Consider the following 25,704-nt stretch of genomic DNA (forward strand, 5'->3'; position numbering starts at 1 on the left):
TTGTCATAAGTCTTCAGCAAAATCTTCAGATGATGTCATTGCCCATCAGTCATTTTCATCAATATCACCTTCTCTGCCCAACATGGAAAAAATAGAGGCTACGATTGAACAACTCAACGCCTGCCTCATTTGGTGACATGATTCCTCTCGAAGCGCTTAAAGCTGACCCTTCAGTCTCCGCATGTTATTTCGCTCTTCCTTTTGAAGCTACTACCAGACGAATGCCTAACATACATATAGGTGAAGGTTCTTAAAAACACGATATATCCAAATGTTAAAAATATATAGGGATCACATAACATCATCAGCATCTCATCAAAAATTCTCACCAAACTTCTTCTAAACCGTCTTTAGCCCCTCTTGAAGGTGCGATGTGAAAGACAAATGTAGGCTTTCGCAAAAATAGATCGTCTTCCAATCATATTGTCACACTGCGCTTTATGCTGAAGCAAATCAACGAGTGGCAGGCGAATATCCGAAACTGTTTTGAAGACCTCAGCGCCGCTCTTGATAGTGTAGAGCGCACTCAGGAGTTATTTATATTCTAGAAGTATTCCAGAAAAACAAACGCTCTTTCTCATCACAATCTTATATGACAAAGAGATATCGCGCAAAACTGAATTCTGCTATCTTGGGAGCAAAATTACCGTCACCGGAAATGCTGCTGAAGACAATTCAAAAAATTTCTCAGCCAGTACCAAACTTCGTATTTTTTAACTAAAGCGTTAAAATACTTGTAGCACTCCCATATGGTTACGAATCCTGGTCCTTTGCGTTGACGCAAAAACTGCAGTCTTTTGCAAATGCGAGTTTAAAAATAAAAGCTAATCATCAAACGAAGACGATTTGGCTGGCTGGAACATACACTACGCAAAAATATTGATGACGGTTTGCAGAGCTGCTCTTAATGGTGAAATCAACAAGGAGTACAGAAATTGCGGACCTTCGATAAATATTTGGCGATTCAAGGACTCTCACACTACCTGGAATAGCCTATCGCAACTAGAACGAACTTAATTGCCCAAACTTTTGCGCCTTGGACCAACGCTTCAACAGTAGTTAAATAAAATTTTATATGCGACGGACATATTATCTCTCTAAGAGCAACTTTTTTTTGCCCCGGCCTAAACCATTGGCAAAGCTATATACATAATGGAGAAAGAATTTTGCTTAGTGTCATAGTTTTAGTTAAGAATTCAATAAATTTTTCTTAAGCGGATAAATAAATATGTATTTAGGTTTTCAGTTTAGTTTTAATTTAATTTAAAATAATTTATCTGCATTACTTTTTGTTTATAACAATTGACGCTTTCAACAAAACTTTATGCAGCAACAGAGGAAGATTCAGGAGCCACAGATGAAGATTCAGATGCAACAGATGAAGACTCAGCTGCAACAGATGAAGATTCAGGTGCCACAGATGAAGACTCAGGTGCAGCAGATGAAGATTCAGGTGCAGCAGATGAAGATTCAGATGCAACAGATGAAGATTCAGGTGCCACAGATGAAGATGATGGTTGAGGTCGTGGTTGGCAAGGGCGAGGACCATGAGGTCTGCCTGGGCGCGCTCCAGGACCACCAAATGGTGGACGTCCGCCAACTCTTACAGAAGCCCCAAATCCTCCAGGACCACCTGCGAGTCTTCCAACTAGTCCACCAGGTCCACGTCGTCCAGATCGTCGTTGTCCTGGAAATTTTTTATATTAAAAGTTTAAAACAACACAGCAACCTTTATTTATTACAACATACCATTAACTAGGACGACCGCAAAAACGATAAAGAATAATACCGTAAAGAATTTCATCTTCTCAATCAAAAGAACTTTGTCAAATCACTGACTCTACTCCGAATTCTCTAGACTTATATAGCATAGTTGCCTTCATACAATTTTCCGCAAACAATTGTTTGCAAAATATTTATAGTATTCTTCGCATTTTAAACCAACTGTGAATACAATTTCTAATATAAGTAAATACAAACAAAAAATTCCAACTAAAAACTAACAAAAATATTTGATATACGAAATGAAAAGAGTAAATATAAGACTACCCGTAGACGAAACGTGTGGTCTGCACGTTGAACTTCGCTGTCTGAGGAACTGTATTCGAAACATGCATTAACCTCAAAATGCCCTTACCCTACAAGATCGAACTTAGATAAATTGTCTGACTTCTAAATAAAAAGAAAGTTGTTATAATATATACAAGGAGCTTTTCAAAGTAAACAGGACTTTTTGAATCTAGTGCCCCCTGGTGGCGCCTTCTATATGTCGACTGGTGCGTTAGAATCTGCTATCTTTATGACAATTTCATGACATTTCATTGATTGGAAGAGAAGTTATTGCGTTTTAAGTGTCAGTATGTTTGTGTTATCGGTGCGAAAATGAACTTCGAAAAAGAAGCGAACATTAAATGTTGTTTAAAATTGTTAAAACTTTTACCGAAACGTATCAATTAATGAAACAAGTTTATGGCGATGATTGCCTATCCCGTAGCAGAGTGCATGAGTGGTTTCAACGTTTTCAAAGTGGTCGTGAGGACATAATAGACGAGCAACATGTGGGCCAATCAAAATCCGTGATCACCGGAAATTCCATCGAAACTGTGCGTGAATTCATCAAAAATCAGCCGAAATCTTCATTGAAATTCATGGAAATGGAATTGAATATCTCCAAAAACATCGATTTATCGCATTTTGACCGAACATTTGGGTTTACGAAAGGTGTGTGCAGGATTAGTTCCGCGGAGATGAAAGTTGGTGTTTGTTGCACGATAAGGCGCCGTCTCATTGATCGACGCTTGTGACCGATTACGAGTATTTGACCAAAAATCACATTTTAACCATTAACCACTCCCCGTATTCACCTTATATGGCATCGTGCGACTTTTTCCTTTTCGGAAAAATACCTTTCCCCATGAAAGCAAAGCGTTATGCAGACGTAGAGACCACTCAAAAGGCTTGCACCGGCATACTGGCGGCCATACCGGCCAACAAGCTAAAACACTCGTTCGACATGCTTTTGGACCGTGCAAAAAGCTGTATTGAAGCAGAAGGAGACTATTTTTAATAAAATAAATTGATTTTGCCGAAAAAACAATTTACTTTTTTTTCTTTTTAAGTCCTGTTTACTTTGGAACTTGTATGTTGCTAGAAGAAAGCAAAGAAGAAGATAGAAATAAACAAATATTACTACGATTGTTACATATTCTGCGACCAAAGATATTGTCTGGAAAAATCAAGAATTACAGCAAATTAAAAGGCCGATGAAGGAGTTTTCTTGGAATTCGAGGTCAGTCATTGCGTTTTCCGTCTACTATCTACGTCGCGGTGTGCAAAAACTTGACTCGGCGTACGCCGATATTTTGATATCATGCCCTCAACACCCGCGCTGTTATTTCTGCTTTCTTCAGACTGGATAAGGAAGTCGAAATATCTCCTGTTATCAAACAAACAGTCGTCGCACTCGCAACTTCGCTCTCACTTTACTGTTGACAGCCATAACTTCGAAGTCCTAGATATTTTCGTCTATCTTGGAACCAGTATTAACACCAACAACAATGTCAACCTAGAAATCCAACGTAGAATAACTCTTGCAGGTGTTATTTTGGACTCAGTAGGCAATTGAGAAGTAAAGTCCTCTCTCGACGAACAAAGGCAAAACTCTATACTATAAGTCAATAATTATTCACGTCCTGCTATATCGAATACTATGGAACCATGAGCTGTACGAGTTATACGCCGCTCTGAAAGTACTCGATGCAGTACCCGCCGGTGGAAGCAGAGAAAGAGGAAGACCTCCACCCAGATAGAGAGTTCAGGTGGGAAAGGACCTGGCTGCACTCGGTATCTAAAATCGGCGCTAAATTGCGAAAAGAAGAAACAACTTGTGCGTTGTTGTTAACTCAGTTAAAGCCAAGAGCGGTCTATACGCTAGTAAAAAAGGAAGAAGAAGAAGCGGCTGGGTTAAGAAGAGTGGCGGATCAAAATATCCCTTTATTAATTAGCAAGGCTGAAAACCAACATAACAAAGGATTATACCCCACTATATCTATTAGTCATTTACAAATAAAAAAGAACCTGCGTTTTGCGAACGTCAAATGAATAACAAAGAACACTTGAGTAAATAATGTTTTTTCTGCGCGAAATTAAAATAAATATTCAATTTATATATTTAATTAAGTTTGTGTTATTGCTTTTTTCCGCATTCAATTGAGCTGTAAAGTAAGTTTTGCAGACTGTGAAGAATTTTGTTGCATATTAGAGAAAATAGAAAAATTTGGCTCATTCGCTTTGATCACCTCAACCTACACTACATATGTTAATTATTAAATATTCGATTAAGCCCAAAACTCTTTGGGTTATTAAGGAAACATATGTATATCATAAGCTCTCAGTCTTAATTTCCATTCATGGAGCAATGAAGGATTCATTATTCAACACGAGTTCACAGCTACGACAATGACCTATGTTTAGATGCATATTACCCTAAGGATATTGTTTTAGTATTAGTATCTATATTATTTTCCTCTAACTGTCTTTTACTTATTAACCACACCAAGAACATAATTATAGGTGCCTGATTTGCTAATGCTAATAGCTCAAACTGAAGTTTCTCCTAATAACGCTCACATCGAGTTTTCCTGCCTGTGATTAACACACTGGATTTAAATAAAGCTAAATTCCAGTCCATTTCAGTGCGATAATCAACCAATATTTTAGATATAGAGTCAGGACAGATTATAAGGTGCGTTCCAAAGAAAACAGGACTTAAAAAAAAAACGGAACAAATGGTTTTTTCGGCAAAATCATTTTATTTTATTAAAAATAGTCTCCTTCTGCTTCAACGCAGCTTTTTGCACGGTCCAAATTTTTTTATTTTTCCGAAAAGGAAAAAGTCGCACGGTGCCATATCAGGTGAATACGGCGAGTGGTTAATGATTAAAATGTGATTTTTGGTCAAATAATCGGTCACAAGCGTCGATCAATGAGACAGCGCCTTATCGTGCAACAAATGCCAACTTTCATCTTCGCGTAACTAACCGTGCATACACCTTTCGTAAGCCCAAATGTTCGGTCAAAGTGCGATAAATCGATGTTTTGAAGATGTTCAATTTCATTTCCATGAATTTCAATGATGTTTTCCGCTAAATTTTTGAAGAATTCGCGCATAGTTTCGATGGATTCTCCGGTGATCACGGATTTTGATTGGCCCACATGTGGATCGTCATTTATGTTCTCACGACCACTTTGAAAACGTTGAAACCATTCGTGTACTCTGCTACGGCACAGGCAATTATCGCCGTAAACTTTTTTCATCAATTGAAATGTTTCTTTAAAAGTTTTACCAATTTCAAAACAAAATTTAATGTTGGCTCTTTGTTCGAAGCTCATTTTCGCACCGGAAACACAAACATACTGACACTTAAAACGCAATAACTTCACTTCCAATCAATGAAATGTCATGAAATTCTCACTGGACAATCGATAAAGATAGCAGATTCTCGACATATAGCGGGCACCACCAGGGGCCGCTAGATTCAAATAGTCCTGTTTACTTTGGAACGTTTCTTGTACATTACACAAGTGTACTCGAATGCTTCCAAGCGTTTTAATGAATATAACTACACACTGACTGATATATTCGGCACAAAGTCTGCTGGAATAACGAAAATCAGTGTATGTATGTATATTAGGGTGCTTCAAAAAAAATTTCAAACTTTGTCAGGGGAATTTTTCAAGTTTGAAAAGTTGACTTTATGAATGTGTGATGGCTATTTTTGAGAAACGAATATTAGTTGGTGAAATTTTAGTTTAAATAAAAAAATCAAAATTCCTATGCTAAATGTATGGGAACCTAAAAAAAATAGCGAAGAATGCATTCGATCACACTAAGGGTCCAAAGCATCACACCAAGGAACTGTGATATACAAGTATGTAGATCTATCGACATGTGTTTGTCCACTAAAATACCAAATGAACTCTTGGTAGTTTCAAGAATACTCCTACCGTTACTACTCTTTGTTGGTATATCTTAATACTAGAGCTAATTTCTAAATTGAAACTCCATATGAAAAATATTTTATTTTCTATCGTTTTAGGAAGATGAACTAAGCTAACTAGACATTATCAAAGTATACATCCTACAATAATATAAAATAAAAATACAAGTCGTACACGTTTTTATCCTAATCTCCTCTACTCTCAAGGTTATATACCATACATATTAGAGAAAAGGTGCTATCTACCGGCAGAATTTTAGTCCAGAATTCAATGAATTTGTTAAGCGATAAATAAAAATAAGTTTTTTTAGTTTTCGGTTCAGTTTTCATTTAAATCACATTCAGATAAAATAATTTTTTGTTGTAGCAATGGGCGATCTAACAGTAGCTTATGGAGCTTCTGTAGGTGCAGCAGTTGAAGGTGCAGCAGATGAAGATTCAGCTTCAACAGATGAAGATTCAGGAGCAACAGAAGAAGATGATGGTTGTGGTCGTGGTTGGCAAGGGCGAGGACCTTGCGGTCTGCCTGGGCGGGCTCCAACACCCCCAAATCGTCCAGATCCTCGTTGGCCTAAGAATAATTTATATGTGTTAAAATGATGAAAAACTTGAGCAATCTATATTTATTGCAACATACCATTAACTAGGACAACCAGGAAAGCGATAAGGAATAATACAGTAAAGAATTTCATCTTCTCAATCAAAGGAACTTTGTCAAATTGCTGACTTCGCCGTGGTTTCTTAAGTCTTATATAGCATAATCGCACTTTACATAATTTTCAACAAACAATTGTTAGCAAAATATTCATATAGTCTTTTGTAATTCTAATTTTAAATCAACTGTCAATACAAATTCTTATATAAGTAAATACAAACAAATAAATGGGAAATAAAAAGTACCGAAATTATTTGATATACGAAATAAAAAGAGTAAATATTAGACTAGCGGTATACTAGACATATGGTCTGAACATTCGATGTATTATCAACAACTCTTCAGAATTAAACATTATGAGATAGTAAAAGGCTTTACTTTAAAAGATCAAGCTTGGGAATAAATTGTCTTATTTCAAAATGATATATGAAAATGATGAATTTCACATAAGTTTCTTGAAAAAAGCGAAGACGAGTAGAAAAGTAAACAAGTTGTACAATGATACATATACGATATATGTGCATAACTAAATCGACAAACTAGAAAAAGCTTACGTGGAGAGTGGACCAAATATGGAGTGAAGGGAACCAAATATCCCATTGTTAAAGGATGGCTTAAAGTCATCATAATAAAGTATTATACCTCCTATATCCCTTAGTCATATTAAAATATACCAATTTTGTATGGACGTCAAATGTATAGCGAAAACACTTGAAAAAATAATTGTTTTTTTGTACACGAATTAAACAAATATTATTATTATTAAAAGCCTCTTAATAAGACAAATATATATATATACTATTTGATTATTATTATTTGATAATTATCATACTCTTGCAACATGTTGCTACAGAATATATTAGTTTTGTTCACGTAACGATTATACGCATCACCTAAAATTAATCGAGATAGATTCCGGGTGATATATATGTAAGTATATAGTATATGTACATATATATAAATAATAAGAATTACGAGACGAGTTGAAATCCGAGTGACTGTCTCTGTCTCTTCGTCCGTCCGCCTGTAACTTGAGTAAAAATTGAGCCATCTTAATGAAACTTGGTATGAGCATTCCTTAGTAAAACAACATTACAAGTTGGTAAATGGGCGTAATCGGACCACTACAAAGCAAACAAAACGACATCAACCGAAAATCAATAAAGTGCCATAACTAAGCACTAAATTAAGGGGGTATTCTAGTCTAGAAGCATGAATTTCAGGTAATTTTTAAAGTGTCGTAGAAAAAAAGGCAATTAATATTTTGACTATCCATTTTTTTATTAGTTATTTGTTAATTTTAGAAGAGTACAGAAAAAAATTAAAAACTAAAAAATTTCAAAAATTATGAGCTGACGAAGTGGGGGGTCTCTAAAAATTTCCACGTGACCATACCTATGATTTCAACCCTACTAGTTATCTGAAACCAAAAAAAAAAAGATTTTTAATCTAGAATAATGTCGCAATGGCCGGAACTACGGAAAAGTGGGAAAAATTTTTTTCACAAAATGGTGACTGCCTGAAAAAAAGTTTTTTTGGATCACTTTTTCTGACTATTTCGAATTTTTTCAATAAAATAAAAATAAAAATTTGGGGATGGGGCTAATTCCAACCATAGACAAGCCTACAAAGAAGACTCTATAAAAATTTCAAGTAAATCGGTCCTGTAGAACCTGAGAAATCGTTCCGAAAAAGTCAGTTTTGAGAAAAACGCGTTTAAAGTTTAGGAGACAATTCTAGTGAACACGGACGCCACGTCACAAAATCAGCTCTATCTCCAAAAATAAGTCGAATTTTGAAAAATCCTTCCAAGGTCATATTTTTGAAAGTCTAAACTTTCTAAATATGCAAAAAAGAATCGTTTTTTTTCAAAATCCTAGATAAGAATACCCCCTTAAGATAAAAAAACTGTAATTTGGCAAAAAGCATCGCAGTAGCGAGGAACACCTGTGGGTAAAAAGTTTCGAAAAAGGGCGCATGACCGCGCATTAAATTTTACCTCCGAAATGGTATGAGAGTGCTTTATTAAAGCCGGTGTAAAAGTTGGGCCACGGGTGTGGTACCGCCCACTTTTTGGTGAAATCACATATCTTGGGACCCGATCCACCGATTTCAACTAAATTGTACGTAGAATTCTCAATATATTTCTTTGTCACAGTATGAAAATGGGCGAAATCAGACTACAACCACGCCTATTTCCAATATAAAAATTTTAGATACCACTTAATTCTTTTATTTTCCAGTACACAAATCAATAATAATTCCTGTAAAGTATGCCACCTGATGACCTCAAATTGCCCAAAATCCAACCAAAACTGTTGAAGCCCCTAGCTACCGAATATGCGGACCCCAATATCGATCAATGTGGGAGATATACAATTGAAATTCAGTGAGAATCCTTTCCTAACAATAGTACCTCTGTGTATCAAAATTGGGTTGAATCGTAGCAATATGTATTTCCCTAAGCCCCAATATGCTGAATTTCAAGATTTTCCAACTTCCGAGTAACTTTACTCATAATAGTATATATTTGTGCCTAAAATAGATGAAATTGGCTGAAAACTTGACCTAGCACCCATTTAACTATTATCAGCATTACCGAAGATTCTATGCATGAATAGTTTTTCCACACTTCCGGAAGTATTCGACAGCTGTTCTCACGCAAACGCCTAAATACGGCTTTAAATTCGTTCAAAATTGTACTCTTTTTTTGGAAAAAAGTTCAGCTTAACGGGACGAGTCGATCAAGGACGCTTTTTGTACCCAAAATATCCACCAAAAACATTCGAACGGACTCGCGAGAGATGACGAGATCTCTTGCCATCTCTCTAACACTTTCCACACGATTTTCTAGCACTATATCTTTCACTTTTTTAGAACTTTCATCAGTTGAAGAGGTCGAAGGTCGTCCAGAACGATGCCCGTCTTTAACGATCTCTCGTCTTTGAAGGCTTTGTACGACTCGTGGGCTTGTGTTTTTGATAAAACTGAGCCACCGTATGTCTTTTCCAAAATTCGCACACGAAATTTGTTTGGAAATACAAAATTTGGAACAAATTTTTTGTTCGATATTTTCCATTGTAAAAATTGCAAAGCACTACTGAGATGTACCGACTGACCGCTGCTGTAAACAAACTGGTTGACAGATCAGGCTCATATTTGACATAGTAATTAGCAAAATATTTTTTTGAAATATCAAATACCCGAGGAATTTAATTACAATTTCCATTTTTGTCACAGCCGTGTTCTTTCAATATGAGTTCACGGCTACGACAATGATATATTTTTAGAAGCATATTCTCCAACGAATTATTACATCAGTTTTTTGGTATAAGTCTGTATAATCTTTTTCACGAACTGCCTTTCTCTTATCCCTTAAACCATTCTCTTTCGATCTCTGTCTCCTTTGTTGGGGCTAATAGCTCAAAGGAGAGGAGAGGAAGATTGGACGGAGGAAATGTTATTAACCCTCATAGTGGTTTAACGACTTTGGATACATATAAAGGGGATGACATCAAGAATCGTAGACAAGTGTAGGTCTATCGACCGATGTTTGTTTACGAAATTGCCAAACGATCGCGTGCTATTTCCTTTAGTACCCATACCCTTGTTGCCTTTATTAGTTTTTCGTTACTACGGGAGCTTGAAACTTTTAAGCATTCGGTAATACAACTTTCTAATTTGAACCATTATGTGACAGATCTTTTAATCGCGGTTCAAGTAGATGATCGTAGCGAAATGATTTTAAAGTAAAGGCTTTAATTTAAGGGAAAAATATAACCTGTCTTTCTCTACTGTCAATAGTATATGCATAATAAAGAAATCATGTTGTGTACTGTCAAAACTTTAGTTAAGAAATGTCTTTAACGAATTAATAAATATGTATTTATCAACTTTACTTTAGAAGACATTCAGATAAATTAATTTTTGTATATAAAAATGAATGTCCCAACAGAACTTTATCAGCCTCTGTGGTAAGTTGCTTGAAAATCGTCAGGCAAGTGTTAATGAGATGGCTCGACATCTTTCACGAGTCCGTTCGAATGATTTTGGTGGATATTTTGGGTATGAAACGCGTTCCGATAATGCTCAATGTTTTTCAAAAAGAGTATCGTAAACAGGCCTCTTTGGACATTCTTGATCGTGCGAATTCCGATCCCACATTCATGGAAAGCATTATAACCGCCTATGAGACATGGGTTTATGAGTTTGACATACAAACGAGTCAACAATCATCGGAATGGACGCCATTTTCGGTCGATCTAAGAGATAAAACAAAATTCGCTGAAGGAGATAAAGGCTATTCCAAAAAATGCATATGAGGACTGTTTCGAGGACTGGAAAAATCGTTGCCATAAGTGTATTACATATGGTGAGGATTACTTTGAAGGCGGTAAAATAAATGTTACCGAATATTTAAATACTTTGCGTTTTATTTACAACTTCCGGGCACTTTTTTGTCGAAATGTATTAATAAGAATTTCTAATTTTAAACAAACTATGCAAACAATTTCTGTTGTAACTATGTAAATATAAAATAAACGTGATCAAATTGCCTCTGTAATTATTTAACATACTACGTAATAACAAGAGTAAATATTTACTCCGTTTTACTAGACATGTGATCTGAATATTGAAACTCGTTGAGAACCTGTTTTGAAAATAATAGGCATTAATCCCAAGCCTTATAAAATGATGTTCTGAGCCTTAAAACAACAAATAATGGAGCCTGATACCGTGTGGAAAGTGAAGCTTTAAGGCGATGGACAGATGCGGAGAAAAATAAACGGAGTACTGTGATATGTCTATACTGACCCAATATTTTTTTCCAGAAGAAAAGAAAGAAAAAGCATTCGAGATCTGTAAAGTGGTTTCCTGTGTTTCAGGCTAAGTTAAAACTATTTGTCTTCAACTATTAACTTATCAACGCAATATGCCGAAAAAACTTTATTCCAAGGACATGTGAGAAGAGTGAAGGCTCCCTTGTTAAAGAAGGTTATACCATTTGCATCTGTTAGTCATCTACGTACACGTGTTTCACAGACGTCAAAGAAGTAACAAAGTACACTTGAGTAAATATTGTTTGTTTCTTTAGCAAATTTAAAATAAATATTATTATTTTTATAACGGGACTTTCGATTACGTAGATAAGACTATTTTTAAGTTCTTGTTGCTCAGTGGAACAGTAAAATAAGTAATGTTGGTTGTTAAAAGAAATGAGTTAGTCCAAAGAAATTAGACGAACTGCTGAAACGTGTTGTCGAGCGGACAAAATATAGTTGGCTCATTTGCTTTAATGCCTTGCGTAAATTTTCCTTCAGTCATGCTTTATTTCTTACTCTTTTAAAATCTGATAACATTAAGATATTAAGCATACTTAAATTCCTAGTGGAAGGTTTTTAAAACTGAAAAAAAAAGCTGTTGAAAGCTTCTTAGAACATTTACCATGTATGTAATAGGTGGTCCATTTCGAGGTCCCCAACTTTTTGAATGAAAAACCACAGAAACCTCAAATTTAATGGATAATGTTTATGATCATTCGAAAGAACATTCTTCTGAATTTATTTTTTGAAGATCTTCTCTTTCAAAATTTATGGGCCGCAGCTTCGTTTAGAGTCCAATTTTCGATGACTCGTTCACGCATGAACCGAATCGAAATATGGACCGATGATTCCACCAGCACACAAACCACACAAAACCGTTGTTTTTTTTTCTCAATGAAATGGAAGCTCTTGAGTCTCTTTAGGTTGCTCTTTGTTCCAAATTCGGCAAATCTGCTTGTTTACATACCAATTAAGAAATGCACTCCATCGCTGAACAAAATTTGGCTTGACAGCGTCGGATCTTTTTGGAACTTTTTAAGCGCCCATACAGCGATGTCGACATACAGCGATGTCGCTTAGGAAGTTCGAGTTCAAAACGATAAGAGCCTGCCATAAATTAACTGAAAAGATTAATATCTGAGCCAGAAGGCTTCGGTAACCCTATAAATGCTGGTTGCTGACTAACACTTGCTGAGCCCACGCGAGGATTGTAAGAATATACGAATGCAGAAGACAGGGGAAACTACCGCTCGTTCCCATCTTGACGGATTTGGGGTAAGAGTATCTCTGACAAGTTTAATATGGAAGTGGCTTGTTGCTAATACCAGTGAGGTCATGCATTCCTTGACTAGCTTTGAGCTCACTGAGACTTACATTGTAGGTCAGCTATCGGAGTGGATGCGTAGGTGCCTAAAAGCAGTTTCACTTCGAAGAATTACATCTTCTGCTATATTGATGGCTGCAACGTCTGCTTGCAGGACACTAGTCTGGTAACATTGACACTGGCGGCCGTCCTTGAACACTGTGATTGGAAAGAGCATTGCTGTAAAGGTTGCTATCAGACTCCGGCGAATTCGAACATTTTAAAGGTCGCAAAGAGGAATATTCCGAAATCCTCTCTCACTTGGACTACACCCTTATAACTTGAATCACTGAGTCGCTGGCGAAAGAACGCAGTGAAATTTTTCGCGGATGAATCGAAACTTAAAAGGAAGGTTGAAGGGAGTGGCTTCTGTCGGGAACTCTTAAACTACTTTTTTCAGTTTGCCGAGCTACTAAAAAAATATATACATTTTTCCTATTAAGTTTTTAAATCGCTTTGAAAGTTGTTTACTGGCCGTTGGATGCAAATTTTTTTAGAACTAGTTAGACAAACAGTTGTAGCTTTTTTCATCAGACTTTAACGTTTTGTCCTGTTTTATGTTCATTGGAGCCACCTCACCGGTCCAACTCAATCGAAATTACTAACCTAGCTGGCAAATACAAACTTTAGACGCAAGAAAAACTAAAATATGCCGTAATATTTGGATAATCCATATGCTGAACGGAGACTTCCGGTTCATTGTACTAAATATAGATTTAGTCCACGAATAAATTCTGAGTGTGACCGTTTTCTGGTAGCTCCAGAAACTAATGTGAATTCAGGATACCGGCATGGTAACTTTTTAAGAAGTGTCAAAGACCATTTCGCTTAACATCTGAGGAGGAAGCTTGATATACCGATAATGGACTGAGTTGAAAGTTGAACTTTGTCTTTTAATTACAACGAGAATTACCACATGAACGAACCACACACCACATGAACGAACTGGAACTGGATTTAAAGTACATATAGTAAGTTGAAGATAAAAATCCATCGCCATTTTGTTCTTACTTACCCTTCTCGGTTAGAAATCAGAGTATTTTTCGTAACTTTTAATTTTTTAACTTAAGCATGCAATTATTTTAATTTATTAGAGATTCAGAATATTTGTTTATAATCACTGAAATAACTAATATTAAATTTATGGAGCGAGTGTGGTCGTAGTAGTAGATGTTGAATTCGCTGCAACAGTTGAACTGGCAATAACTGAGGGTGTAACAGTTGAGTTGGCAACAACTGAAGGTGTAACAGTTGAACTGGCAATAACTGAGGGTGTAACAGTTGAGTTGGCACCAACCGAGGGTGTAACAGTTGAGTTAGCAACAACTGAGGGTGTAACAGTTGAGTTGGCAGCTGGTGCAACAGTAGTGGTTGTACGTGGCCTGAAAGGACGAGGACCAGGACGACCACCACAACCGCCGGGACCACCAGGACCACCAGGACCGCCAGGACCACCAAAACCGCCGGGACCGCCAGGACCACCAAAACCGCCAGGACCACCAAAACCGCCGGGACCACCAGGACCGCCAGGACCACCAAAACCGCCAGGACCACCAAAACCGCCAGGACCACCGCGTCCTCCTAGTTGTGGACCGCCTGGTCCGCCGAACCCACGAAGTCCTCGGAATCCTCTAGGTCCACCTCGTTGGCCTAAAAATGTTTAATATTAAAATCTACCAAAAAATGAGCAACTATTAACTAGAGAAACTTACCATCAACAAGGACCACGGCGAAAGCGATGAGGAATAATGCCGTAAAGAATTTCATATTTGCCAGTTAATGAACTTCGTAAAACTGTTAATATTATTTTGGTACTTTAGCCCTTATATAGCAGAATTTTGTGAAAGTGTCAACAAATAAAGTTTCGCAAATTGCAGAAATCTCAAACCAACTGTTAATACAATGGTAGGTAAATAGAATTAGTAAATAAAAATAAAATGCACGAAATGTACAAAGTTCTGGAACTAACGAACGTACGCCTTTAAAATAAATATTAAACAGCGGACTAGACTAGACTAACGGAACTTTATAGTGAATTTTCATGTTCTTTTGTCACTGATAAATGAAGTCAAAGCTCAAACCAAGTTGATAAAATTATATCGTAGGTGATCTCAAAACAATGCCCATCGAATTATGGTACTACTACAAAGAGCTTCAGTTTTATCCTGGTTCTGATAACGATTAAATGAAAAGTAAGAAAGGGCTGCGCTTGGCTGTAGCCTGACATTTTATACCGTCACAATTTGTAAGACTCAAAACTATGAACACACTTGCAAATTTTAAAAAATAGATTTTTTGTTTGACATATGTATACATATGTATGTTGTCAAATATCTCCCTTCCACTTTTTTGCTCTTTATTCAATGCTTTATTAAAAGTGTTACAGTGATCGGATTTTGTTCAGATATGCGCGGCTTCGTTCGATAATCTGTTTCCATCTAGACGGCAACTTCATAATACCCTCCTCGTAGAAGCCCTCCTCCTTATTTGCAAAGAACTCGGACAGCCACTTTTCACAAGCCTCTTTTGAGTTCAATTTTTCACCAACAAGGGCGTTCGCCATGGACAGGAACAGGTGGTAATCACTTGACGCTTTGTCCGGGATATATGATGGACGTGATAAATCCTCCTGACGAGTCATCATCGAAGTGTGTGGTCTGCCTTTATCCTGGTGAAACATTACACACACTTCCTGTTGGTCAATTCTGGATGCTTCTGGTCGATCGCCTGCTTCAAGCGGTCCAGTTCTTCACAGTAGAATTAAACGTCTGCCTATATGGGAGAAGTGAATGATACCCTTGCAATCCCACCAAACACACAGCAAAACCTTCCTGGCGGTCAATCCCGGCTTGGCCACTGTAGTCGCCAGTCACCATCCGTTTCAAAAATGGGTCGAGTTCGTTCCGTTTCAGCAGCATATCGCAGACGTTGATTCGGTCCGGAAGTTTTCTTTGCGTCAAATCATGCGGCACCCAAACATCAAGGTTTTTTGTGTATCCAGCCTTCTGCAGATGGTTTAAAATGGTTTGGTGACTAACTCCCATCTTCTGGGCGATGTCACGAAATGCTACAAGCCGGTCTAACTCGATTTTTTCCATGATTTGATCGGTATTCGTCATCACAGGTCTTCCGCCGGCTGGCTTTTTCACTGTTTCATTTTCACCCACTCTGAATCGTCGATACCATTCCTTCGCAGTTCGAAGTGATAGAGTACCATCCTCCAAAACACCATTAATCTCACGGAACGCGGAAAACTTTAAAATAGCGCAAATTTCGGCCTTTGTGAACTATATGTTTACACGTCTATAACTGTTGAACGCAATATCCAAACTAATCATGCATAACGTCGTTTTGTAAGTTAAGTCAAGACCATTCAGAGATACATATATTACCAGATACGAGCCCTGTAGCGGTTTATACATCGCGCACATATATCGCGAAATTCAAAAGTCAAAAAGGCGGATGGGAGATATTTGACAACCTAATATATCGAATGTACATATGTACATATATTTGAAAATCAATAAGAAAACTGGAAGTTGATTCGACGCAAATCAGACCAGGTGAGATTGTTCCAAAACGGCTGTATCGATAGAGTTAAATTTGCACACCACTTACTTAGATATGTATATTTGTCAAGTAATAGGCGAAAGATCTTTTAAGTGCCCTGAAGTGCAAATCATTCCTCTTTTTCTTTATAGGCATAGACACCGCTTAGGCGGTTAAAGACGAGTTTACAACCTCGCGCCAGTCGTTATACCCTTTTGCTGTTTGGGGCCAATTGAAGGTAAGGAAGGAAGGAAGAGTAGCCCTTTCTCCACCTGATCTTCCCCTGCTTTCCTCGGCAGGTACTGCGTCGAATACTCTCATAGCTGCAGTAGTCTCTTCCATTAGGACGGTATGAACAAGCTAGGGTAGCCGCTGTCTCTTAATTCGCAGAACTCTGTAAATGTCATCGTATATCTTGTACAGCTCATCGTTCCATCGACTGAATGAAGAACCGTAAATCTTCCGCAGAACCTTTCTCTCGACAACTTGTAAGGTCGACTCATCGTCCATGCCTCTGCATCATATAACAGAACGGGGATGATGAATGACTTGTAGCGTTTGGTCTTTTTCCGTCGAGAGAGGACTTTACTAGTCAATTGCCTACTCAGTCCGAAATAGCACATGGTTTTAATATTTATTCTGCGTTGAATTTCGAGACTGACGCTGTTGTTGGTTTTAAGGCTGGTTCCAAGATGGACGAAATTATCTACGACTTCAAAGTTATGACTGTTGTCGCGAGTGCGACGACTGTTTGTTTGCTGACAGAAGATATTTACATTTCGCTTAACATATGAGAAGGAAGCTTGATATACCGATAATAACTGAGTTGAAAGTTGAACTTTGTACGAGAACTCCGAGAATTACCACGTGATCGAAGTTGAAATTTGAAGTAGATATAGTAAATTGAAGATAAAAATCCATTGCCTTTTTGTTCTTACTTATCCTTTTCGGTTAAAAATCAGATAATTTTCATAACTTTTAATTTTCTTTGGCAAACAAGGAAAAATTTTAATGCATATATTTTCATTTATTAGAAATTCAGATTATTTGTTCATAATAACTGAAGCAACTAATGATAAATTTATGGAGCCAGTGTGGTCGTAGTCGTTGTAGTAGTAGTTGTTGAATTTGCTGCAACAGTTGAGCTGGCAACAACTGAGGGTGTAACAGTTGAGTTGGCAGCTGGTGCAACAGTAGTGGAATTACGTGGGCCAGGAAGACCACCACAACCGCCACGACCGCCAGGACCACCGCGTCCTCCTAGTCGTGGACCACCATTTAAGAGTCTACCGCCTAGTCCGCCACGTCCACGGAATCCTCCAGGTCCACCACGTCCACGACGTTGGCCTAGAATTGTTTAATATTAAATTCCGCAAAAAACTGAGCAATTTTTAACTAGAGAAACATACCATCAACAAGGACCACGGCGAAAGCGATAAGGAATAATACCGTAAAGAACTTCATATTCACTAGTAAATGAACTTCGTCAAACTGTTAATATTATTTTGGCAATTTAGCCCTTATATAGCAGAAGTTCATCAAAGTTTCAACCAAAAAAGTTTCGCAAATTTGCGAAACTTCAAACCAACTGTTAATACAATACTTTATTCATTTAAGTAAATTAAATGCATGCATTTAGTTAAAGTACATCATTATTAAAATAAATATTAGATAGCAGGCTAGACTAGACCAACGGTACTTCACGGTGAATTTTCATGTTCTTTGGCCACTGATAAATAAAGTCAAAGCCCAAGCCAAGTTGGAGAAATTATATCGTGGGTGGTCTTAAAACAATGTCCGTCGAATTATGGTACTAATATAAAGTTCTTGAGTTTTGTCTTGAACAGAGTTTTGTCTCTGACAAAGATTAAGTGAAAAGTAAGGAAGGACTACGCTCGGTTGTTGCCGAACATTTTATACTCACTCGAAACTGTGAGAAACACTTGGAAATTTAAAAATTTCAATTTTCTACTCAGTGATTGCTTTAAAAAGTCTAGCGGCTAATTTTGTCCTCACATTTTGGACTTTTTTCTTTTGCGCCTCTGTGCGGCACAATTGACTTCAGTCTGTCAGCTATGGTGTTAGACTAGTTTAAGCTTTCTATGCAATCTAGCATAGGAACTTTCTTGATCGCGATTTTTTGATTTTTTTGGTGATTTCAAACTCAAAAATTAATTTTACTGGCTTCAAAGGAGTTACTTAATATTCTTAACACAATTCCGATACTATTTATACCAATTGTATATGTACTATCACCTAACTTGGTACATTTGCGAAAATAAATTGCCTCATCCATATACGTTCCACATTTACAAGCTGTACTCCTTGACCTACATGTATATCTGTAAACATGTTGAACTCTTAGCGTAGCTGAGATGTTTTAGGTGAATTAAAAATTATGGATATATTTATTTTTACTCTAATATCGTAAAGGCTACTTCACTGCTTCGGACTGAGTAGGCAATTGAGAAGTAAAGTCCTATCTCGGCGAACAAAAACCAAACTCTATAAGTCACTCATTATTCTCGCCCTGCTATATGGTGCAGTGGCTTGGACGATGACAACAACTGATGAGTCGACGTTACGATTTTTCGAGAGAAAGGTTGTGCGAAAGATTTATGGTCCTTTGTGCGTTGGCCACGACGAATACCGCATTCGATGGAACGATGAGCTGTGTGAGATATACGACGACATTGACATAGTTCAGCGAATTAAAAGACAGCGGCTACGCTGGCTAGATCATGTTGTTCGAATGGACGAAAACACTCCAGCTCTGAAAGTATTCAACGCAGTACCCGCCGGGGGAAGCAAATGAAGTGGAAGACCTCCACTCCGTTGGAAATACTAGGTGGAGAAGGACATGGCTTTGCCTGGAATCTACAATTGGCGCCACGTAGTGAAAAGAAGAAACGACTGGCGCGCTGTTGTTAACTCGGCTATAATGGTGTATGCGGTGTGGACGCCAGTAAAGGAGAAGAGAATGCCGTAGAGGGTAGTGACGTCATCGAAAGGAAATTAATGTCAGTAAATCATTTAGAAAATCTTTCTCTTGCCTTCCTTTTTCAGAACTAACTGATGGACCGATGTTATTATTACATTGTCTGTTGCCTCCGAGTAATTCCCTCTTTACATAAGTAGAAAATATGTATAGCCGGTAGAAAGTACACTCCCGTCCGAAAATGTCTTTACAGTTGTGTGATTTTCTGTGTTTAAGGTTACCCGTTGGCAAATGTCTGTTATTTTCATTTCTCAATGTTTGTTGAGATTGAAGTACAAAAATTTAATTGAATTTAATATTGGGTAGTCGAAAAAGCCTTTTCGTTTTTTGTCAAAAGTTGTGAAGTTTACGTTTAGAGACGATGCTGTATCAGTTCGTGTGGCACAACAATGGTTTGCTCGCTTCCGTTCTGGAAATTTCGATTTGAAAGATGCACCTCGCTCTTGTCGGCCTATCGTTGAAAAAGTCAATGAAATTAAGGAAAAGATTGACCAGAACCGTCACAACCATGACATCGATAAGGAACTTAACATACATCATCAAACGGTTTTGGACCATTTCAAAAAGGCTATGTGCAAAAGAGATCATAGTTCAAGCGTGGTGAAGCTCAACAAATGGTCGCAAGGCCAGAATTGACACCTCGAAATGTTATACGGAGGGTTTGGTGGGTTTGGAAAGGAATCATCCACTACTTGTCGCAGTTTTTCGCCGAGAAACCAGAAAAAATTACACTGATGGAATAATTTCTCCAGCTAAAAAATGGCAAAAATTGTTCGACCAAAATGGTACATATTTCGTTCATTAAAGTTCATTATAGGAATAAAAAAAATGAATTGAAGTTTGATTAGAAATACGAAAAGACTTTTTCGACTACCCAATATTATATTTTGAGCAATTGGTAAAGTAAGTGAATTTAAAGTAAAAACAATGGTTTTGACCGCAAAGCAGAAAACAGATGTCATTGTGTTTAAAAAGCAACAGACAAATGTTGATATTTCTCAGAAAGTTGGTTGTAACGAATCATCAGTGAGAAGGTTCTGTGAAAAATATTTGAAAACTGGCAGTGCTCTCCACCAGCCTGGAAGCGGATGTTGAAGGTAGACGAATAAACGGGAAGGCAGAAATTGCTGCGGAGCTTAAAGATGTTTATCGAATAGAACTAAGCTGCTCAATTGTTAAACATCGGTTGAAAGAAAATAATTTGAATGTCCGAAGAGCCGCAAAACCCGCAAAAAATGCGTTTTACCCGTTTAAATTGGTGCAGGGTAAGAGCAAATTGGTCCGGAAATGAATGGAATCGTATTGTGTTTTCAGGCGAATGCAAAATGAATCTCATTGGATCAGATTTGGGAGTCATGGTTCGTCGCAGAGTCAATGAACGATACAGTGATCAATGTGTTCAGAGTACTGTAAAGCATTTGCCACACATTACGGTTTGGGGAGCAATTACAAGTTATGGTGTTGGGGAAATACTAATATTAGATGGTACTGTCAACTCAGAAACAAACGCACAAATAATAAAAAAAGGTCTTTTACCTACCATCGAGACTTTAAGAAAAAGTAATTTTTAAAGATGACCGTGTTATCGGACAAAGTCGATATGAATAGTATTGATATTTTCTTTCACGAATTGTTTTTTAAGTTCCATATACACTAATTATTACAAATAAACTTTTTACTCTGCATAGCTTAACGAATATAAAGATATTTTGGGGATTGAGCCTTTTCCATGGCCTGGAAATAGCCCTGATCTCTACCCTATTGAGAACTTGCGGGCAATTATAAAGCGCAAAATTCGACGCCATAAACCAAATAACATTCAAAAATTAAGGGACACTGTTGTTCGAAGTTGCTTTGAACAGTCTATAGCCTAATAGTTTGGTCGCATTTTAGACTTTCTTCTTTCGAGCCTTGGTGTTTTCAAATTGCCTGCGATCTGAAAAACGGTTTTTACACAATCGACTTTCTGACTTTGAAATCACCATATCTTCAAAAACATAAGGTTGGCTATTTTGCTATTAAAACGGATTATTATTTTTTTTTTGTAAAGATTCATATTGTTATTATGCCATCGGGTTAGAACTACTATTAAAACTAATTCTTACTTATTGTTTATGTTATGTAACGACATAAATCTTTCCAGTTAAGTTTTTAAGTTTACTCAGACTAGTTTACCGCTCCTTCTTCCTCTTTTTCTTTATTGGCGTAGACACGGCTTATGCGGCTATTGCCAACTTTGCAACACCGCGCCTCATGGTTCTTCCTTTTCGCTGTTTGGCGCAAATTAAAGATGTGTGGCCAGGTCCTTCTTCACCTGGTCTTTCCAACGGAATGGAGATCTTCCTCATCCCCTGCTTTCCCCAGCGGATATTGCGTTGAATACTCTCAGAGCTGGAATGTGTTTACTACCGACATGACCTAGTCAGGGGCAGCCGCTGTCTCCTAATTCGCAGAACTATGTGAATGCCGTCGTATATCTCGTACAGCTCGTCACTTCATCGACTGAAGGAAGAACCGTAAATCTTCCGCAGAACCTTGCTCTCGAAATCTCGTACGGCCGACTCGTCAGATGTTGTCATCGTCCATACCTCTGCATCATATAGCAGGACGGGGATGATAAGCGACTTCTTGAGTTTAGTCTTTGTTCGTCGAAGTTATGAATGTCAACAGTGACGCGAATTTTACGTTTTGTCCTGTTTTATGTTTATTAAAGTATTCCCAATCATAACCAGCTCAGATCTAACACTAAACTTTACTCTGTTAAAATTTTTAACCTGGCTGGCAAAGCACAAGCCTTTAGACACAAGCAAAACTAAAATATGCGACAATAATTGGATAATCCACATACAGAATCCAGAATTCCGATACAACGTACTAAAAATAGGCGTATTCAACGAAGAAATTCTGAGTGTGACCATTTTCTGGTAGCTATAGATACCAATATGAATTTAGAATACCGACACGAAAACATTGCTTTTTAAGAAGTGTCAAAGAGCATTTCCCTTAACATTTTAAGAGGAAGCTTATTATACTGAAAATGAACTGAGTTGAAAATTTAACTTTGTGCTTTTATAACTAGTATGAGAATTACCACATGATCGAAGTAGAAATTTGAAGTAGATATAGTAAGTTGAAGACAAAAATCCATCGCCGTTTCGTTCTAACTTATCCTTTTCGGTTAGAAATCAGATAATTTTCATAACTTTTAATTTTCTTTGGCAAACAAGGAAAAATTTTAATGCAATTATTTTTATTTATTAGAAATTCAGATTATTTGTTCATAATAACTGAAGCAACTAATGGTAAATTTATGCAGCCTCTGTGGTCGTAGTAGTTGTTGAATTCGCTGCAACAGTTGAGCTGGCAACAACTGAGGGTGTAACAGTTGAGTTGGCAGCAGGTGCAACAGTAGTGGAATTAAGTGGGCCACAACCGCCAGGACCGCCAGGACCACCCGGGCCGTCAAGACCACCAGGACCACCTGGACCGCCAGGACCGCCAGGACCACCCGGGCCGTCAAGACCACCAGGACCACCTGGACCACCAGGGCCGCCAAGACCACCTGGACCGCCAGGACCACCTGGACCACCAGGCCCACCAAGACCAACAGGACCGCCAGGACCGCCAGGACCACCGCCTAGTTGTGGACCACCACGTCCGCCAGGTCCACCTCGTTGGCCTAGAAATGTTTAATATTAAAATCTGCCTAAAACTGAGAAGCTTACAGCTCAAGAAACATACCATTAACAAGGACCACGGCGAAAGCGATAAAGAATAATACCGTAAAGAATTTCATATTCACTAGTAAATGAGCTTAGTCAAACTGTTAATACTATTCTGGTACCTAAGCCCTTATATAGCAGAATTTCAGCAAAGTTTCAACCAAAAAATTTTCGCAAAATTGCAAAATTTCAAACCAACTGTTAATACAATCTTTTGTTAATTTAAGTAAATAAAATGCATGCAATTGGTTATAGTACGCCAGTATTAAAATAAATATTAGACAGCAGGCTAGACGAGACGGTGATTCATAGTAATTTTTCATGGTCAACCGTGAAGAAAATTTTTGTTCTCGGTCGCAGCATTATGGCCGCTTGTCCGCACTTAACAACAAAATGAACAATTTCTGAAATACAGGATAGAGATAGAATATAGATAGAAATACAAGATAAGATGTAGAGATACTTTTTACAAACTTCATCGGCCTTTTATAACCGCTTGATCTATTAAAACCTCATAGATCTGTTCATTTATAAGCATTTAGGAAAGATATTAACTTCAAATTGAGGTAATAACTATTTTTCTTAATTTATGGTATTTAGCCGCAGTACTTTCAAATCATCACTCTTTCCGAAAGGTTGAAAAGTTTAGAAGCTTAGATATTCAGCAATATTTAATGATTCGTTTTGGCATAACGTTCATGAGTAGCTACCTAAATCAGGTTTCATATTTTGTAGCATAATAATAGGCTCTTTGAAGTGGAGAACTTAAACGCGATAACAATTTGTTGTCATCCAAACAGCTGTGGTGAATTTGTTCATGTTTCGAATCGTAATTGAGTGACAGTACTTTGTAGGCCAATAAAATAATTTTTTAATAATATTCGGATAACTTATATTGAAGGTCATGTACTCGATGAGTAAATGTATGATAAGAACCGAACCGAACCGAACTCAACCGAAGAGAAGAGAAAATTAACATATAGAATTGATGAAAAAATCGTCAACCAAGGTATCAAAATTCTTTACATTAGGGGATGACATTTAAACCAAGATTTAGACCAATTCCATTCCCATTCAGTCGTAAACAAAATATAAACAAAATAATTTTCAAGGAAACTGGTCCATTTAATTTCTTTAAAATATCACTCGTCTTGATGACCATATACGGTTTAAATTCAGGTAGAAAAGCCGAAATCATATATGGGGCAGAAAAGGGGTCGGGCTGATTGCATTAATTGGACATTGCTCAGGTATACTCGAAAACGTATTCTCAAGGAGTTTTTTAAATATACAACTCACATATGTAGAACACTTTATTTGGAAAAACGAAAATCTTTATGCCATATGAAGAATATGCGAGTGGGGTTAGTATCAACCTGATTTTTTCTACATATTTTTGACAATGCCACGTGCTAATAAAATGTTCCCTTTGTTTCATTAAGGTTCCCCACATACCGTCAACAATCAATGGTTTGAGTAAAGTCAGCCGGTTGTTCCAAAATCCTGATATTAGTTATATGGGGGCTAGGTCAAGTTGTCGACCAATTTTATGCATTTTAGGCACAAAGATACCCTGTTATAAGCATAAACAGTTCTGCCATTGCCATTGAGATAACTCACATGTTGGCCGATACATGCAATATATAGTAAAATCACCCGAAAGTTCGAAATTCTTTTTATTATGTAAGTATATGGGTGCTAAGGGAAATATTGAGTCGATTCAACTCTTTTTTGACACACAGACCTTGTCAGGGTAGGATTATTATGAATTATATATCTTATACATGTATGGATTCTTCCGTTAAAAAGTCCACTATAGCTACTGGGGTCCACAAATACCTAATCGGTATTTTGAGGCTTAGAACAGTTGTATTCCGATTTTAATCATTTTTGACGGTGGACTATAGGTGGACATAATTTTAGATGAAGCTTGAAACTTATTTGAAATTTACAAATTAATCAAATTATTATAAAGAACAAACTATTACAAAATGGGTGTCACACTGAAATAGTTGTAAAAGTTTCAGTATTGGTGTTACTTTTAAGTAGAGTTGCCAACTGTTTAACTTTTCATAAAATTAAATAAAATAATAAATTAAATATGGCAATATGATCATCAGACTTTACAGATTAAGAAATATTCGTTAGAGAATACTATCATTTGGTAGGGTTGCCATTATTTATATTTTATTCAATTAAATTAAATTAAGTAAAGAATAATTCATATGGCAATATGATCATCAGACTATATAAGTCAAAAATATATTTTAAAGTTTGGCAGGGTGACAAACAAAACTTCATTTTTTTTTTAATTTTGTTGGTCAAACTGAAAAAGTTGTTAAAGGCTTAGAGTTAAAGTTACTTTTAAGAATGGTTGCCAACTGTTTAATATTTTATCAAAATAAATTATACAGTAAATAAAATGTCTAAAATATATTTTTCTATAAATTTCGTTCCACTTTAACTCTTCTTGACGTAGAATTGTGAGTTCCGAACATCTGTTCAATTTAGATTGGATTGTTGTTGTATGCTCAAAACTGTGTGGGCCACGTATCATTAAAGAATTTTTTATAAAATTGAACTTATATTGAAAAT

At 37.0% G+C, this 25,704-nt stretch overlaps 3 protein-coding genes across 3 annotated transcripts; all 3 read right to left on the reverse strand.

Annotated features, from left to right (window-relative positions):
- Window positions 1-13,981: 13,981 nt before the first annotated feature.
- On the reverse strand, window positions 13,982-14,607 carry LOC120768816 (myosin heavy chain IB-like). The gene is made up of 2 exons (XM_040095568.1): window positions 14,553-14,607; window positions 13,982-14,490 (listed from the first exon to the last, which is right to left on the reverse strand). Exons 1-2 carry the CDS (start codon window positions 14,605-14,607, stop codon window positions 13,982-13,984), a joined length of 564 nt encoding a protein of 187 aa, XP_039951502.1.
- Window positions 14,608-17,470: 2,863 nt separating this feature from the next.
- LOC120768817 (myosin heavy chain IB-like) lies at window positions 17,471-17,853 on the reverse strand. The gene is made up of 2 exons (XM_040095569.1): window positions 17,799-17,853; window positions 17,471-17,736 (listed from the first exon to the last, which is right to left on the reverse strand). The coding sequence occupies exons 1-2, from the start codon at window positions 17,851-17,853 to the stop codon at window positions 17,471-17,473; spliced, it is 321 nt and encodes a 106-aa protein (XP_039951503.1).
- Window positions 17,854-22,695: 4,842 nt separating this feature from the next.
- LOC120768818 (putative polyketide hydroxylase) lies at window positions 22,696-23,183 on the reverse strand. The gene is made up of 2 exons (XM_040095570.1): window positions 23,129-23,183; window positions 22,696-23,066 (listed from the first exon to the last, which is right to left on the reverse strand). The coding sequence occupies exons 1-2, from the start codon at window positions 23,181-23,183 to the stop codon at window positions 22,696-22,698; spliced, it is 426 nt and encodes a 141-aa protein (XP_039951504.1).
- Window positions 23,184-25,704: the final 2,521 nt, after the last annotated feature.

This window comes from Bactrocera tryoni, chromosome 2 (genome assembly GCF_016617805.1).
Source record: "Bactrocera tryoni isolate S06 chromosome 2, CSIRO_BtryS06_freeze2, whole genome shotgun sequence".
NCBI lineage: Eukaryota > Metazoa > Arthropoda > Insecta > Diptera > Tephritidae > Bactrocera > Bactrocera tryoni.

Bases quoted from the DNA above. Each gene is read 5' to 3' on its own strand.
- LOC120768816 (XM_040095568.1), bottom strand. From the start codon at position 14,607: ATGAAATTCTTTACGGCATTATTCCTCATCGCTTTCGCCGTGGTCCTT. The intron at 14,491-14,552 runs GTAAGTTTCTCT...AAACATTTTTAG, and splicing joins CGCCGTGGTCCTTGTTGATG to GCCAACGAGGTGGACCTAGA.
- LOC120768817 (XM_040095569.1), bottom strand. From the start codon at position 17,853: ATGAAGTTCTTTACGGTATTATTCCTTATCGCTTTCGCCGTGGTCCTT. The intron at 17,737-17,798 runs GTATGTTTCTCT...AAACAATTCTAG, and splicing joins CGCCGTGGTCCTTGTTGATG to GCCAACGTCGTGGACGTGGT.
- LOC120768818 (XM_040095570.1), bottom strand. From the start codon at position 23,183: ATGAAATTCTTTACGGTATTATTCTTTATCGCTTTCGCCGTGGTCCTT. The intron at 23,067-23,128 runs GTATGTTTCTTG...AAACATTTCTAG, and splicing joins CGCCGTGGTCCTTGTTAATG to GCCAACGAGGTGGACCTGGC.